Here is an 18,948-nt window from a genome sequence, read left to right on the forward strand (position 1 = left end):
CAAACTTAGTCTTTTTTATACTCTAGTGCTCAAATTTGAATTAGTCAGGCAGGAAGCTGACCTAAATAGATAATTATTTATGTCCTAGTACAAATTAGCCATACCTGAATGAAACCTAATGGCAGTTTTTCTTTTGGTCAGTAGGATAGGAATATTTCTATTTTCAATTCTATAGGACTTTTTGGAACTCCATACTATTATTAATGCTATCAGGAGGACTTAGGAATATTTACAATGTAGTTATGAAACACATTTATTATAACACAATTTGTGAAGTGATTCACTGTCATCCTGACCCTCTTTTCTCTTATTGCTTCCAGGCTGATTGACTTTAGTTGGCTAGCACATGGTGAAAAAAATCACTGACCAACAAATGATACTGATCAACAAACTGGATATCTACATGCAGAAGAATAAAGTTGAAGACTTAGCTTATACCATATGCAAAAGTCAACTCTACGTGGATTAAAAACTAAACACAAGAGCTAATAAAACTATAAGATTCTTAAGAAAACATAGGGGGAAAGCTTTATGACATTAACTTCAGATCCAATTATTTTTTTTAGTATGAAATAAAAAACATAAGCAAAAAAAGAAAAAGTAGGCAAATTATTTTTTTCAACATTAAAAACTTTTTATGTATCAAAGGATGCTATCAGAGTGAAAAGGCACCCTCTAGAATGGGAGTAAATATTTGCAAATCATCTATCTGATATGGGATTGACATCTAGAATTCTATATGAGAATTCTTACAACTGAAAAACAAAACAAGCTGATTAAAAATTAGGCAAACAACTTGATAGACATTTTACCATGATCAAGTGGGTTTTAATCTAGGAATGCAAGGCTGGTATAATATTTGCTTATCAATTAATGTGATACATCACAGAAACAAAATGAAAGATAAAAATCACATGATCATATCAATAGATGCAGAAAAAGCATTCAACAAAATCCAGCACCCTTTTAAAATAAAAATTCTCAGCAAAGTGGGAATAGAGGGATCATACTGCAACATAATAATGGCCATATATGACAAATCTACAGCCAACATCATACTCAATGGGAAAAAACTAAAAGCATTTTCTTTAAGAACAGGAACAGGACAAAGATGTTTGCTTTCACCACTCTTATTCAACATTGTACTGGAAGTCTTAGCCACGACAATCAGACAAGAAGAAGAGATAAAGGGCATCAAAATTGGAAAGGAGGAGGTAAAATTGTCATTATTCACAGATAACATGATATGTACATAGAAAATCCTAAAGATTCCACCAGGAAACTACTAGATTTAATAAATGAATTTGGCAAGGTAGCAGGATACAAAAGCAACATCCAGAAATAGATGGCATTTTTATACACCAATAATGAACTCTCAGAAAGAGAAAATAAAAAAACCAATCCCACTTACCATTGCAACAACAACAACAACAAAAAATTACCTAGGAATAAACTTAACCAAGGCCGTAAAAGACCTGTACTTGGAAAATGATAAGACAGTGAAAAAAGAGATAGAAGAAAAGACAAACAAATGGAAGAGTACAGCATGCTCAGAGACTGGAAGAGTTAACATAATTAAGATGTCCATACTACCCAAAGCAATGTATAGATTCAATGCAGTCCCTATTGAAATTCCAATGGCACACTTCACAGAACTAGGACAAATACTCCAAACATTTAATGGAACCGTAAAAGACCCTGAATAGCTGCAGTAATCCTGAGAAAGAAGAACAAAGTTGGAGGGATCATAATAATGGATATCAAACTATACTACAAAGCCATTATAATCAAAGCAGCCTGGTACTGGCACAAGAACAGGCATATAGACCAGTAGAACAGAGACCCCAGAAATTGACCCATACCATTATGATCAATTAACATTTGACAAAGGAGGCAAGATCATACAATGGAGTAAAGACAGTCTCTTCAACAAAAGAGACTGGACAGATACATGCAAAAAGATGAAAGTAGACCACCAACTTACACCATACACAAGAACGTAAACTCAAAATGGATAAAAGACTTAAATATAAGCCATGAAACTGTAAAAATCCTAGAAGAAAACACAGGCAGTAAAATGTCCGACATCTCACATGGCAGAATTTTTTTCTGATATATCTAGGGCAAGAGAAACAAAGGACAAACAAACAAATGGGATTACCTAAAAATAAAAAGCTTCTGCACAGAAAAAAACAACAAAAAACACACACACCACCATCAAATGAGAAGGGAGCCCACTGTACGGGAGAACATATTTGCCAATGATTCATCTGCTAAGGGGTTAATTTCCAAAATATATAAAGTACTCATACAATTCAGCAAAAGGAAGACAAACAATCCAATTTAAAAATGGGCGGACAGTGCCCTGGGCTGTCCTGGATCTTTTTCTCGCTTCAACAGTGTTTAGATGGAACAGACTCAGGGTCGCCCCTCCTTCCAGCCTCTGACCACCCTCCAGCATCTTACCCAGTCACCACCTTCATAACCCTCTCAGCCATCCTCAGCCTCTGAGACCAGCCAACACGTGTTTTGTTGTTATTTTTTTTTTACCTTAACTCCTTATTGCCAACAACCATGAGCTCCCAGACCCACCAGAATTATCCCACCGAGGTGGAGGCTGCTATCGACCGCCTGGCCAGCCTGCCTCGGCGGGCCTCCCACACCCACCTCTCTCTGGGCTTCTATTTCCACTGGGACGCTGTGGCTCTGGAGGGCGGGGGCCACTTCTTTGCCCTGGAGAAGGAGCCCGAGGGCGCTGAGCTGCTCTTAAAGATGCAAAACCAGCGAGGTGGCTGCATTCTCTTCCGGGACTTGCAGGAGCCTTCCCAAGGTGAGTGGGCAAAACTCAGGACGCCAGGGAAGCCGCCATAGCCTTGCAGAAAAGGAGCTTTGGGAGCTGCAGGCCCTGGCTCTATGTGTGCAGACCCTCAGCTCTGTGACTTCCTGGAGAACCACTTCCGGGGTGAGGAGGTGAAACTCATAAAAACTGTGGGCGACACCTGACTCACCTCCACAGCCTGCCAGCCCCGAGGCTGGGCTGGGTCAGTATCTGTTGGAAATGCTCACCCTCAAGCATGACTAGGAGCCTTTGGAGCCCAGAGGCCTCTGAGGGCCCCTCTGCATCCCCTCGTGCCTGGCTTTTGCCTGAACCTCTCCCCGAAACCACCAACCACTCTTTTAACCACCCTGGAGCCATCTCCCATGCATTAGACCAGCGGTTCTCAACCTTCCTAACGCCGCGACCCTTTAATACAGTCCCTCATGTTGTGGTGACCCCCAACCATAAAATTATTTTCGTTGCTACTTCATAACCATAATTTTGCTCCTGTTATGAATCGTCATGTAAATATCTGATATGCAGGATGTATTTTCATTGTTACAAATTGAACATAATTAAAGCATAGTGATTAATCACAAAAACAATATGTAATTGTATATGTGTTTTCCGATGGTCTTAGGCGACCCCTGTGAAAGGGTCATTCGACCCCCAAAGGGGTCGCGACCCACAGGTTGAGAACCACTGCATTAGACCAAATGGAAACAATAAAGCTTTTTGCAGCAAAAAAAAAAAAAAAAAAAAAGGGGGGGGGCGGGGGCAGAGGCCCTGAATAGACGCTTATCCAAAGCAGACATACAGAAGGCCAAGAGACATATATGAAAAATGCTCAAAGTAACTGATTATCAGAGAGATGCAAATTAAAATGATAACGAGATATCACACCACACCTGTCAAAATGGCTACCATCAACAAATGACAAGTGGATGTGGAGAAAAGGGAACTCTAGTTCACTGCTGGTGGGAATGCAGATTGGTGTAGTCAAAATGGAAAACAATAGTTTTCTCAAAAATAATTTTAAAATAAAACTGCCATTTGACCCCACTCTGGGAATATATCCTAAAAACCCCAAAACACCCATCAGAAAGAATATATGCACCCCTATGTTCATGGCAGTGTAATTTACAATAGCTAAGATTTGGAAACAGCCCATGTGCCTATTAGTAGATGAGTGGATAAAAAAGTTGTGGCACATTTATACAAGGGAATACGATGCATCTTTGAAAGAGAGAGATCTCCTACCCTTTGGGAAGCATGGAGACTATTATGCTAAGTGAAATAAGCCAATCTGAAAAAGACAAATATCATACGATCTCACTTATTTGTGGAATCTAATGAACAAAACGAATTGGTCAACAAAATAAGACCCGAAGCATGGAGGCATGGAACAGACTGACATATGTCAATGCGGGGGTTGGGGGAAGAGGAGAGATAAACCAAAGAACTTGTATACTTATAAGCATAGCCCATGGACACGGACTATAGGATGGTGAAGACCTGGGGCAGGGAGGGGGCGGGCGGGGAGGGGCTGGGCGGAGAGGAGTAAAAGGGCCCCCTCCCATGGGAATGGGAGACATTTGTAAAGCTGTCAACAATCAAGAAAAAAAGTAATGAAATTCTGATATGTGCTTGAAGACATTACACTCAGTGCAATTAGAGGACAAATGTTTCATGATTTCACTTATATGAGGTATGCCAAATAGTCAAATTCATAGAGACAGAAAGTAGAATAGTGGTTGCCAGGGCTGGGGAAGTAAGGAATGGCAAATTATTGTTTGTTATCGAGTTTTAGGTTGGGATAATAAAAATTCTGGAGATGAATGGTGGCAATGGTTGCACAAGAATGAGGAAGTACTTAATGCCACTGAACTCTACACTTAAAAATGGTTAAAATGGTAAATTTTATATTATGTATATTTTATTTGTTATTATTTTTTTAAAATATACTTTTATTGATTTCAGAGGGGAAGGAAGAGGGAGAGAGAGATAGAAACATCAATGATGAGAGAGAATCATTGGTTGGCTGCCTCCAGCACACCCCTCACTGGGGATCAAGCCTTCAACCAAGGCATATGGCCTGCCGGGAATCGAACCGTGACCTTCTGGTTAATATGTCGACACTCAACCACTGAGACACAGTGGCCGGCCATATTATGTACATTTTAAAAAGATCACTAAACCCACTAATTATTATAGAGAGTACTGAACCACTGTGTCATATGCCATTCTCTTCAATTTTCAGATTTAATCTCCTTGGCTGTCTCATATCACAAATGTTAGTCGCATTTGGGAGGATTTTTACCAATAGCCTTGCATGACAACAATAGTAACAGTTACCATTCATTGCTTGTCTGTTAGGTGACAAGGTGATTCTGTGCATTATCTTTTTAAAAAAATATATTTTTATTGATTTCAGAGAGGAAGGAGAGGGAAAGAGAGATAGAAACATCAATGATGAGAATCATTGATCGGCTGTCTCCTGCATGCCCCCTACTGGGGATCGGGCCCACAACCTGGGCTTGTGCCCTTGACCAGAATTGAACCTGGGACCCTTCAGTCCTCAGGCCGACGCTCTATCCACTGAGCCAAACCAGCTAGGGTTGTGTGCATTATCTTAATGACACACATAATTCTAGGGCTTGGTGGTTTAATAACTTGTCTATTGTTAAATAGTTTATCATTCTCTTCTCTTAAACCATTTCACAGCTGTCAGCATGGTGGTGAGTAATAAACATGAGGTAGGAGTTGAAGGGTGGAAGGGCAGAAAGATGGATATTTTTCATGAGAAATATTTGTGTGTGTGTGTGTGAGAGAGAGAGAGAGAGAGAGAGAGAGAGAGAGAGAGAGAGAGAGAGAGAGAGACAGATGTTTCATCTAACATTTGATGTTGTTTTCATAAATAACTATTGGGAAACTAACTCAGGAGCTGCTGTTATGGGCTGTTGTATACAGTATAATGTCCCACTGCACACACAAACAAAGGGTGTTGAGAGAGACAATAGTGAAAAGCCAGTGTGAGGATGGAGACCCATACCTCAAACAATTATCAGCTTTCTTCTTATCATGTGATCAGTAGAATAAATACACAATCTAGCCCTGACTGGTTTGGCTCAGTCGATAGAGCATCGGCCTGCAGACTGAGGGGTCCTGGGTTCAATTCCAGTCAAGGGCATGCACCTTGGTTGCTGGCACATCCCCAGTGAGGGGTGTGCGGGAGGCAGCTGATCAATGTTTCTCTCTCATCGATATTTCTGACTCTCTGTCTCTCTCCCTTCCTCTCTGTAAGAAATCAATAAAATATATTAAACACACACACACACACACACACACACACACACACACACAATCTAAGTGTTAAGTACAAAAGGGAAACATGTAGCAATACCCTACAGGTCCTTTTCCCATTAGCGCAAGGGCACACGATGCCCAACTTCTCCAGTTCTTTTGCTTATTGATGGGGTTCAGTGTAATGTTCTGAATATATGGCCAGAACTTCAGAGGGCTCCTCCTCATGTGTCCCTTGCCTTGAATTTGTGATGTGCCCTGGCAGAGAGCACGTGAGGCCTGAACTTTCCTTCTCAGGAGTCTGCTACTCACAACCATAGTCTGGGATGAACCATGTAAGGCTCAGCAGCCAGAAGGTCATCTGCCCCAATTTCTGGTGACTCTTCCTCAGTTTAGGGCCAGAGACTCTTTCAACTGCTTCCTGTTGGGTAGTTTTTGGTGTCTCAATGGTGCACCCTGCTGGAAATGATCACCAGGAATGCCAGCTCTGAGGGAGGGTGAAGGATCTTGCTGCCAATAGTGAATCTACACTGTCCTCTTTTCAGTAGAAGGAACTCACATAAATCATTAAGCAGATCCTTGGGAGTCCAGTTGAGGCTCAGCTCTTTTGTTGTTTGACAACTGACAAAGGTTCAAGGGATTCTCAAGGGTTACTTGACAACAACCCTTGATCCAGACACTCTACATCAAAACCTCTCTCCACAGTGACCTAAGATCAGATTCGGTGTTTGTATTCATTCAACACCCTCATTCTTCCTGATTCACTTAGGTTTCTGAGGGCAGGGAATTCTCTTGAGCTTCCAGGACTAAAGGGCAGAGTGCCTTTATTTTTAGAGTACCATTTCTATACCAGACCTAATGTACTAAAATGCACCCCATAGGAGATCCAAGATGAAGGTATGTAGATGAAAGCTACGCTCACCTCTTCCAGGATTGACTTGAATTACAAATAAATGATAGATTAATCATCCTGAATAATCAACTGAAGACTAGCTGAAGAGAAGTCACATTAAGATTAATAGATTAATAGAAGAAGTCACATCAAGACTGGTAGGGTCCAGTCAGTGTGGCTCAGTTGTTGAGCATCAACCTATGAAGCAGGAGGCCAGGGTTCGATTCCTGGCCAGAGCTCATGCCCAGGTTGCGGGCCCAATCCCCAGTTAGGGACATGCAGGAGGAAGCTGAGTACTAATTCTCTTTCATCACTGATGTTTCTCTCTCTCTCTCCCTCCCCCTTCCTCTCTGAAATCAATAGAATATATTTAAAACACACACACACACACACACACACACACACACACACACACAAAACAAAAAAAAAAAACCCACAACAAACTGGTAGGAAGGGTGGAGTTTCGAAAAAGGCTGGCCTTGCTCCTAAAGGTGGCAGCCGAGGTTCTGGATGGATACCTCAGCTTCAGGGGGTTTCCCCTGAGAAGTGTGGGGTCTAAATCCCAAGCTGGCTCCCCAGTCCTGAGCACCAGAGCTGGGAAGAGGCACCCACATAACCTCTGGGTGTGAACAGTAGTGGGATTTCTGTTTGCCAGGGAGAGGCAGGAGTCCACTGGAGACACAAGCACCCTCTTAAAGGGCCAACATACAAAATTTCAATCGCATCCGCTCACCCTGGGCTCTGGAAGAGGGAGGGCGAAGTGGACTAGAGCCACATGAGGAGGGTCTGGGGTTTGTGGCTCTGGAAAGGTAGCCGAAGGGACAGGATTCCTGTGCTGTCATTCTACCACAGGACAGATGCCCTCTTTCTTGGTGCGGCCTCAGCCTGGGGAGCTTATGCCTGACTGAGGAGGATAGCCAGGGCCTCTTTCTGTGACTGAGCCTAACTGGCAGCCACACAAATAATGCACAGATAATGTGCTGTAGAACTGTGCACCTGAAACCTGCATAATTTTGTTAAGCGGTGTCACCCCAATAAATTCAATACAAAATAAAATAATGAATTAAAAAAATAAAATGCATCCCATATCTTTGTTGTTAAAAAAACTTGAATATTTTTAAAATTTTGCTTTTTATTTGCCAATAAGTAGTTTATTTACTGTGACTTCTCAGCAATCATGTGTATTCTTGAGAATTTCCATAAAGTGAGAAAAACTAACTTAATTTTTTTTGCCACCTGAAGAATTCTTTAACATTTGAATATCTGGTTAGTACAGACCAAGGTTATGCCTTGATTTTCCATTTGTGGAAAAGTCATACTTTAAGTCAAAAATTTCTGTTCTGGCCCTGGCCGGTTTGGCCCAGTGGATAGAGCATCGGCCTGCGGACTGAGGGGTCCCAAGTTCGATTCCGGTCAGGGGCATGTACCTTGGTTGTGGGCACATCCCCGGTGGGGGGTGTGCAGGAGGCAGCTGATTGATGTTTCTCTCTCATCCGATGTTTCTTTTTTTTTATTTTTTTATTTTTTATTTTTAATTTTTTTTATTGATTAAGATATTACATATGTGTACCCTCTACCCCCCCTCCCCCCGCTCATCCCCTCACCTCCCCGTTGTCCGTGTCCATTGGTTAGGCCTATATGCTTGCATATAAGTCCTTTGGTTGATCTTTCCCCCTTGCCCCCACCCTCCCCTACCTTCCCTCCAAGGCCCGACAGTCCAATCAAAGCCTCTCCGTCTCTGGATCAGTTCTTGTTCATCAGTTTATGTTGTTCATTATATTCCACAAATAAGTGAGATCTTGTGGTATTTATCCGCTCTCCAGTTCCATCGATGCTGTGGCAAATGGTAAAAGTTCCTTTTTCTTCTTCCTCTTCTTAAAGAATACCTTTCAGCATTTCATATAATGCTGGTTTGGTGGTGATGAACTCCTTTAGCTTTTCCTTATCTGTGAAGCTCTTTATCTGACCTTCAATTCTGAATGATAACTTTGCTGGATAAAGTAATCTTGGTTGTAGGTTCTTGGTATTCATCACTTTGAATATTTCTTGCCACTCTCTTCTGGCCTGCATGGTTTCTGTTGAGAAATCAGCTGACAGTCGGATGGGTACTCCCTTGTAGGTAACTGACTGTCTTTCTCTTGCTGCTTTTAAGATTCTCTCTTTATCTTTTGCTCTTGGCATTTTAATTATGATGTGTCTTGGTGTGGTCCTCTTTGGATTCCTTTTGTTTGGGGTTCTCTGCGCTTCCTGGACTTGTAAGTCCATTTCTTTCAACAGGTGGGGGAAGTTTTCTGTCATTATTTCTTCAAAAAGGTTTTCAATATCTTGCCCTCTCTCTCCTTCTGGTACCCCTATAATTCTGATGTTGGTACGCTTGAAGTTGTCCCAGAGGTTCCTTACACTATCTTCATACTTTTTGAATCTCTTTTCTTTTTTCTTTTTCGGTTGGGTATTTTTTGTTTCTTTGCATTTCAAATCTTTGACTTGATTCTTGGGATCCTCTTGTCTGCTGTTGGATCTCTGTAAATTATTCTTTATTTCAGTCAGTGTATGCTTAATTTCTAGTTGGTCCTTTTTCATGACCTCCATGGTCTCACTATACTCCTTGAGGGATTTATTAAATTTATCGGCGGTTTCCATAAAATTCTTGAAAAACCTTATAAACGTGGCCTTGAACTCTATATCCAGTCGTCTGGCCTCCTCCGTTTCTGCCAATTGTGACCTGTTTCTTTGTCTCCGCATTTTGGCTGCTTCCCTGTGTTGATAGAGTGGCCTGTGCGCCAGGTGTCCTGTAGGGCCCAGTGGCTCAGCCTCCCCAGTTACCCGTGGTGGACACTCTTGGTGCACTCTTAGTGCCTTGGTTGTTGTAGGATCACTGGGAGGAATTGACCTCCAGTCCAATTGGCTGTGGGAAGCAGCTGTGTCTGAAGTGGGAGAATGGTCCCCCTCTGACCACTGGGTACAGTGGCTCCTGGTTCTAAGGAGGTGCTAAGTCAGCCCCTGCCTGAGGCCACAGAGCAGGAACCACGAAGAGGCTCAGCTGTGAGGCAATGCAAGCCGCTGCGGGGCCTTGGGCCTTCTCTTGGAAGTTCCGGGTCTGCTTGGCTGGGCTATAGTTAGGTGCATTCACATGCAAAAGCCTCTGCCGCAGCCTGGGTGGGGCGGGGTCTCAGGGAGTCAAAAGGGTGGAGAAAGACGCTATGGCTGATTCTCCGCGCCCGGAGTCACGCGTCTCAGTGTCCCGGTAAAGGCTGCAAGCACCTCTGAGGGAAATCCGCCCTCAAGTTCGCCCGCTGCCGCCTGACAGAGTCGCCTCTCCCCGTATGAGACCTGGGTTCCCAGAGACTTCCCGGAACCGGAGTTCAGAGCAGTCGGGAGCTTGTGATTCAAAAAGACAGCCGCGTCCTCAGGTGCCACCCCCTTTCCGCGCGCACTAGCCGCCTCCGCCACCGCCGCTGCCGCCGTACCTCTGCACTCAGCCTCCGCAGCTCCTCTGGCTCTCAGCGTGCTTTTCTTTTCTTCTAGTTGTAGAAATTACACTCAGCCAGCCTTCCTGTTGTTTTGGACGATGTTTGCTCTGTCTTTTGGGATAATTTTCAATTGTTGTGTGGGGCCACTATTTCCCGGTGTTTATCTATGCCGCCATCTTGGTTTCTCTCCCATCCGATGTTTCTGACTCTCTATCCCTCTCCCTTCCTCTCTGTAAAAAATCAATAAAATATATTTTTAAAAAAAGAAAAAGAAAAAAATTTCTGTTCTGTAAACCATCATATATCATCAGAGACTGTAGAATTTATATTATGATATCTTCTCAAAAGGAAGAGAAAAAAAACAGTTCTTCATAGGAGTTTTTTCTTTATCTTAAATGTCAATGATCACAAAAACTTCTGGCTTCTCTTCAGTATAGACCTGAATGGCTGAATAGGTTATTGCCTTGACTTCAGTTCCCTGAGGATGCTTGGTCAATGAGAATTCTCTCCACCCAATTGACCGTAATTTGAAATTTACTTGATCAAGACTAAGTACTTTCACTTCTCGGGGTATGAAGAATTCATCAGCACTGAACTTATAAAGCCACTCATCCAAAAAGTGAAACAGAAGAGACTGTAAATCTTCTCCCTGTGTTTCTACTTCTATTGCTTGGAGGGGCTCAACCGTGTCCGTATCTGTCATGTAGCCAAACATGGCCATTGCACTTTGCTCAAAAGCTTCCTCCAGAGTATCTCCCCATGCAAGGGACTGGACATCTGCTTATGATCCAAATACTTGTACTTCCCATTGACTGGAGGATACCTGGCCTTGGTCGTTTTCTGCTTCTCATTCAAATTGTAGCCCCGAATATCTTCCTCTTCCTGCACCAGGACTGTAGCCTTGGGCATTCTACTTCCACCCTTCCCTAACTTAAATGTATTTATAAATGCATGAAATGTTGATTAATAAGAATGATAATTAATGGAGTTGATATGATACATGTTATTGATGTTTAATTAAATATTTATTAACTTTGATTTTTTTCTATTTGTACTTTTAGCCTTCTCTTTCTTTCCTCCCCCCGCCCTTCCCCTCCTCCCTCCTTCCCTCCCTTCCTTCCTTCCTTCCTTCCTTCCTTCCTTCCTTCCTTCCTTCCTTCCTTTCTCTCTCTCTCTCTCTCTCTCTCTCTCTCTCTCTCTCTCTCTCTCTCTCTTTCTTGAGTTTTCAGATATTTTCAAAGATCTCAGGCCTTAACTACCATGCTAGCTAATGGATAAAATGGTACAGCCAGCTCCCTTAATCAGTTTCTTATGCCTAGCCTTACCTTATAAAACTCATAAAGGTAGCTATTAAGTTGGAACATAGGAATTGCTGTTTTCATTTTCTCTAACTCTTTTTTTATGGTAAAATATGATCCAATAGAGGCAATTTCACACAACTGAATCTAGTAGTTTTTTTGTTACAAATACAATAGGCTTTTTCCTGTGGACATGTAGAGTTAAACTGGAGCGCTAAGACTGGCCTGTGCTAGGTGCTCAGTAAGGATTTGCTGAATTAATGAATGCACGAACATATCAATAAATAACCAAAATATACCAATAGGAGTGAAACTGCATGGTACAGACTTGTGGTAGTGGGAGGGGCAGAATATATTAGTCATACAACGCACTTTGGCAATTACTTTAGTCTTTCTAGCCAACATTCTCTTTTTAATTTAATTTTTATTTGTTAGGAAGAGATAGGTATTGGATGTAGGATGAAGCAGTCCTGGCCTATTTTACTGCTGACTCTCCTCATTAGGGGGAAAAGAAAAAAGAAAAAAAAGAGAAACATCCTAGGAGTTTAAGGAGGAAAAGAAGCATCATGCACCCAAGAGAGACGACTTGGGAGGTTGGTAGAATTTTCATGAAGCATGTTGCTTTTCATTTCGCATCAAGGACTAACTCCATGGGCAGCATCATACATGGAAAGTTCTAGTGTTCCTGGTGTTTTCCCTTCCATGTGATCCCAAGGAAGCTGACAACTTTATTTCTTTTCCATTTTCAATTCTAGAGAAAACAAAGGAATATCAAATCTTGATTATTAGGACTTCAACTTTGGGTCCACTCACCCATCTATGTATCCCCTCAACCCATTATACCATGATGTGCCAGATTCTGTGTAGGTGCTGGGAACAGAATGAAGTTGAAGATACAAGACACATTTCCATCCTAGAGGGGATGTTCAGTTTCTGTAGGAAGAGTCAGTGTGACTAGTGATGGAAGAGATAAGTAGGGAGAAAATAGAGGTCCTTTATACCAATAGCATGGAATTTGGGAGAATACAAATGCTTTTTGGAGTACAAAGCGTCAGGTTGACACTTAAGATAGGTGAGAGACAGAATTTTCAAGTTAAATAACCTTCAAATACATATACGTATTCTTAATGATATCAAATAGTTTGTTCTCACCTGGAGGAGTTATTTTTTTATTAATTTCACAGGCAATGCCCTCAGCTGTGATTGGGCAAGAACACACACATTTTCCATCCAGCAGAAGCACAGTGCCCCCATTCTGGCATGGGTGGCATTTTTTTATGCTGTATTCATTGACATAATCATCAATGGCTCTTTCCAGATTTTCTTTCTTTAGGTGTGCATCTTTCATTTTCAGTGGAATCAGGTTATGTATAGGAGATAGCTGCAAGGAAGCAGAACATTCAATTTTAGGTATTTTTCTACTGATGGAGCTTGTAACATTCTTCACTGAAGTTAATTAATTAATTAATTAACTAACATTAAAGGATTTTTTTAAGGATTATTATTGCCAGATATGATGTCAGCCTTTAGGACTATATTAGTGACCAAAATGAGACATGATCTCTCTGGTCATGGAGATGACATTGTGAAAGTAAGGGGACTGATATTAAAATAATCATCCAGGTAAATTTACATGAAAACTTTGATATGTGCTATAAAGATGGGCATCAATATACATTGTTCTAGGACAAGAAGATATTCATAGGAAAAATTTTTTAAAAAGTGACTTTCTAACTTATACCACACACAAAGAACAACTCTGGATTTGTTATAGGGAATTGTTAAAGCAAAACAATAAAGCTTCTGGAAGGTAATATATAGGAGACCATCTTTAAGACCTTGAGGTAGAGAACAACTTTAATTAGGACACAAAAGCACTACCTGTAATGAAAAGAAATATGCATTTAACTACATTAAAATAAAAGAAAATCATAATTCCTGATACCATGCACTGAGGACACAATATCACATTTAAAAAAATTACCTTTATTGTTGAAAGTATTAGAGATGATCTCCTTCTTTTACCCCCAGTGACTCCCTCCATCCTGCACTTCCCCAGGTCTTCACCACACTATCGTCTGTGTCCATGGGCTATGCATATATACATATAAGTTCCTCAGTTAATCCCCCGCACCAATGCCCCATAATATCACTTTTGTGGTATTCTTGCCCAAAATGCACAATCTCAATCTACTCTAAGCCTAAATTGAGAGACATTTGACACAAGTGACCAATACTCATCACAAGTGTCAAGGTCGTGAAAGACAAGAAAAATCTGAGGAATTGTCACAGATTGGAAGAGGCTAAGGGGACATAACCACAAAATGCGACATGGGAACCTGATTGGAACCTTGACCAGAAAAAAGGACATTAGGGGAAAACTAGTGAAATTTAAATAAGACCTATGATGTAGTCAATGCAACTTTTCTGATTTTGATAAAGGTACTATGGTTATGTAAATTGCTAATATCAGGGGCTTCTGTGTCTAGGGTCTATGTGAAGTCTGTGCTATCTTTGCAATTTTACTGTCTGTATTATTTGTGCACGTTTATAGTAAGTCTAAAATCCAAAATAAAAAGTCAAAAACAGGAAATTGATTATTGAAAATACCATTAAAGAGTGAAAGTCCTCAAGTGAGAGAAAACATTTATAACACCTTTAAGTGAATAGTCTCATATCCAGAACATACCAAGAGCTTCTACAAAGTCAACATGACTGTCCGCCAGCACACCATTCACAATTAGTGTGAAGGATATGGATTTCAACTATGTCATATTTATTTGGAAGAAAGAAACCACTTCCCAGCATGGCTACATTGGCACAAACAGCCTAAGCATGTGGTGGAGTTATTTTGATTCTTAAGAAATGAAATTCACCTTGTTTTACCCTTCAAAGGAAAGTCGAGGCCAGATAATCTAAGATATAGGAAGAGAGGGTCATGGAGAAAATACAATTTGGATGAAATGCATATACAGTGTTCAAAGAGATAAAGATGAAGGACATGTAATGACAGCAGTTTCAGAGGAACCTCAAACCCTGGAGTCAAAAATCCCACAAGAAGACAAAAAACAATTGAAATGTACTTTTTGAAGTTTTCCTGAAGAGCCACACCTTTTTCTGATAAACTTTGGCCTTCTGTTAAGTAAGGAAACAGTTATAATTTTTCTCCTATCCTAGCTAACTCTATCTTTCTGTCATTTGTAGATAAATGTATTTTCAGTGGATGTAATCTATCATAAAATTTACTAAAATGCAAAATAAATGACAATATAGTTTAATATTAAGTACTTAGGTTATTGTAACATTAAATATTATAATATTACCAGAGGCCAGGTGCACTAAATTCGTGCACTAGGGGGTGGGGAAGGTCCCTCAGCCCAGCTTCCCCCTCTCACAGTCTGGGAGCCCTCAGGGGATGTCCTACTGATGGCCTAAGCTGCAGTCTGGCCTCCCCCTGTGGGAGGCGACCGGGCTGGTCAGGGGAAGGTGCTGCCCTCATCAACCCGCTGCTTCTGCCACTGCTGGCCACCACAGCCACCAAGGTGTTTTCATCAACACGAACTCCAGTCCCTTCACCATGAAAAAATGACAACTTTTTTTAGGCATTTTCAAGATGTCTCTTTCATAGGATATGACATTTCTTTCTTTCTTTGTTTCTTACTTTTTATTCTCACCTGAGGATATTTTTCCATTGATTTTTAGAGAGCATGCAAGAGGGAAAGACAGAGAGAAACATCGATGTGAGGACACTTTGATTGGTGGCCTCCTGCATGAGCCCTGACCTGGGCCCCAGCTAGGGAGGAACATGCAATCTAGGTACATGCCCTTGATCAGAATCAAACCCAGATCCTGGAGTCCACAGGCCGAGGCTCTATCCACTGAGCCAAACTGACTAGGGCAGGATATGACATTTCTTAGCCTCTCTAGCAGCAGGCCTTCATTTTTTCCTCCAAGAGTGGAAAAACCCTAGATCACCTTCTTGGATTCTTATTAGCCAAGTTGCCAAGAACACTGGGAGTGGTGTACTGGGAGCTTAGTCAATGAGCGTTCAGAAAAGGTGTTTCCTCTGCAGCTCACGTGCAGAGGCAGGACTGCTAGTGCACCACGGCTGGAACAGGTCCCCCTGTCTGTGTTCACTCCAGGCCTGCTCCAGCACCGTGGCGGCTGGGGCAGCTGCAGGCCCCCCAATCAGTGTCCACTCCATGCCTGCTCCACCCATCCCGGTGGCTGGGGCAGCTCCAGGCCCCCGTCAGTGTCCGCTCTAGGGCTGCCTGAGCCAGCGCAGTGTGGCAGCTTGGGCAGGACCCCCTGTCTCTGTGTCCGTCTCCACTCCGGGCCTCACCTGTGCATGCAGCCTCCTCCTGATAGGTCGTGGTTGTTATGGCATCCTGGCTAATTTGCATATTACCTCTTTATATAGAGAGATATTAATATTATAATATTAAGTATTTAGGTTTCTTATAGGCTTCCAAAATAATTAAATGATATGTACTAAATGTAGTTTGTTGATCGAATAAGTGTTATCTTTGTCCTTATACAAGAGAGTTAGGAATGATTTTCACTATGTCGTTAGGACTGTAAGGACTAGAACACAGAGTACTGGTACTACAGCTCTTTAAAATACTGATGCTCACTGACAACCGGTGCATCACTGCTAACAAAAATCATAGGCCAAGTGGTTCATGATTACCCAAGTTCTTCCAGAAACAGCTTAATATAGCTTGACATTGAGGGAAAATGAAAAAAAGGGGAACTGAGAACAGAAAAGGCAAGATGAAGGGAAAAGCAACACAAAAGCATACAATTCAGGAGAACCCACCCATTTGCATGATTTGGTTACACTTCCCAGCATATTGAGTAAGACAACTGAATTTAATGATCACATGCATTCAGGAAAATTTACCTGATTCCCAAGAGAAACAAAATGATCCTTGAAATGGAGATTACAGAGTAATATCTCCAGAGTTCTCATAAAGGGGACCTTATGAACTTCCCTTTCACCAAGGCCCTGAATAAATAGGAAGTGGTGGTGTGATGCCACCCACAGGCAAGGACAACCAGGGGCAGATGGAAGGGCACTAATGATTCCTGAGCATCTATTTAGTGTCAGTGTATGTTATAGGCTCTTGACCTGCAGTCTTATTAAATCCTTAAAATAAACCTGGAGCCCTGGAGAATTTCGTACGGCAGAAGTCAGAAAAGAGTACACATCTCGTGAGGGACAGAGACCCAAACTCAGCCTGGGTTGGTCCGATGCCACCCTTTGGCCTTTCTTCCATGCCATGCTTCTTCCCGGGGACGAGATGGGAGTGCATGTGAATGGTCACATCTCTTTCAGATGAAACTAACTGGTCATCTGAACCAGCAGGGACCTTCAATAGGAGGATGACAAAATTCTCTATCTGAAAAGACACCGTACTCACCTTTTCCTTGGTGAGCACTGGAGCATCACTTAAGGAAGACGCCCAGTTCACAAAGTCCATCACATCAACTGCTTTGACTCCTCTGAGAAGCTTCTCTTTCAGTTGAGCTGCATATTGTTTGGTTCCTCCGTTTATGAATGAAATCACATCGTCTATGATGCCATCCTTGGTGATGTTTACTGGGAATAGACAGAGGATGTAAGTCAAGCATTTTTAACTCTGTGATAATTGATAAACATTTATTGAACCCCTTTCATATAGTCTAATACATTTATTGAATTTTACCTATAAATACTACTCACTTTTCCACACCAAATATCCAAGGGCAATTTTTACTAGTAGCTACTTGTAGATGTCAAACACCTTTTTTAAAAAAAATGATAGCATGATTGAGATATGTTGGTATTCAAAGGTTATCACTTATACATATGCACAAGTGGGAACTAAACACAACTTTAAATGTACTATAATTTTTTGTTGCAGACTTACTTTCATAATCATATGTCATATTGGTTTGCTTTGAACAAGTTTAATATTATAAAAAAATTCAAAGGGTTCAAAAAAGAATAAAGTGAAAAGCAAAATTTCTTCCTATCCCAAATTCCTACCCACTTCAGTCTCTCTCACCAGGCTAAACCTCTTTTAACAAACTTTTGTGAATCTTTTAGATTTGTGGATTTTTTGAACCATTTTTATGGATGAGAAAATGGAGACTCAGGGAATTGGAGTGACTTGCCCCAAATTATGCAGTTAACTTAAGGGCCAAATATGGAAATGGTGACATTTGATGGCAAGTTCAGCTTTCTTTTCAGTTCATCAGTGGCTTCCAATCATGGCCACATGTTAGTGTTTGCTATGCTTTAATAAATATCAGGTTTTCCTCTTTTCTGCTTTTCTACCATCATTAAAGGTGAGTCTCAAGCTTTGTATTTCTGATTAGAGTAAGAATTGAGAATTCCAGCACTGCCTCATGCTTGAAAATCTGCTAAAGATTAACAATAGAAGTAATGTTTATACTAAAGATATTTATATTTTTAAAAGGGTTATGCAATGGTTTATATTAAGGATGGATTAGGGATTTCTTTCCTCAGCTTTGAGATATAATTGACATAAATTATCATAATAAATTTAACTCATATCATGTCATATAGTTATAAAAACATTTTTTTCTTGTGATGAGAACTTTTCGGATCTACTCTCTTCATAACTTTCAATTATACCATACAGCATTGTTAACTGCATATAGTCACTGTGTTGCACATTACCCTTTCTCCCCCACCCCTCCACCCTGAGTACTATCTTGTAACTGGAAGTTTCTACCCCCTGACCAATTGAGTGAAGGTGAATTAGAAATTTCAAATCGGGTGGAAGGTTGAGTTAGAGAGAGTTTGGTCTTTTCCATTTTTAATGGATACATATAGTACTATCAATAGTCCATTCAGAAACTTTCTGAAAAGTAGGGGAATAAAAGAAAATTTTTTCTCAAGATATTCTTCTGCCATTGCCATCATAAACGTACAAATCTGTAGACTACAGTGTGAATGGTGCCCCCTAGAGCTGCGCACTGCACAACCTGCACAATGGTGACACTGATGAGTACACCTCCGCGGGTTGCTTGTGTTTATAACAGTTTTGAAAACACTGTAAAGATAGAATAGTTTTTAAGCACTTCTGGGTGTGGTGTTGTGTGTGTGTATGTATTTGTATAAGAAGGCTAGATAATAAGAGGGCTCCTAGTGACTGG

The 18,948-nt window shown here is 41.2% G+C and overlaps 2 protein-coding genes across 2 annotated transcripts in view; both read right to left on the reverse strand.

Moving 5' to 3' along the window:
* Window positions 1–10,874: 10,874 nt before the first annotated feature.
* On the reverse strand, window positions 10,875–11,204 carry LOC308518742 (protein archease-like; the record flags this gene model as incomplete). Its single annotated transcript, XM_081090497.1, has 1 exon — window positions 10,875–11,204. One exon carries the CDS (start codon window positions 11,202–11,204, stop codon window positions 10,875–10,877), a length of 330 nt encoding a protein of 109 aa, XP_080946623.1.
* Window positions 11,205–12,195: 991 nt separating this feature from the next.
* The window catches only part of C9 (complement C9), a gene marked incomplete at its 5' end in the record, with an annotated part of 32,927 nt that continues 26,174 nt past the window's right edge, over window positions 12,196–18,948 (reverse strand). The window contains 3 exons of the mRNA XM_081089671.1: window positions 12,196–12,532; window positions 12,934–13,162; window positions 17,205–17,383. Of these exons, the coding sequence (XP_080945797.1) occupies window positions 12,510–12,532; window positions 12,934–13,162; window positions 17,205–17,383 (431 nt within the window). The 3' untranslated portion in view covers window positions 12,196–12,509. The remainder of the gene's footprint in view (window positions 12,533–12,933; window positions 13,163–17,204; window positions 17,384–18,948) is intronic.

The sequence above is a fragment of the Myotis nattereri genome, assembly GCF_964212035.1.
Source record: "Myotis nattereri genome assembly, chromosome: 4".
In the NCBI taxonomy this organism is placed as follows: Eukaryota; Metazoa; Chordata; class Mammalia; order Chiroptera; family Vespertilionidae; genus Myotis; species Myotis nattereri.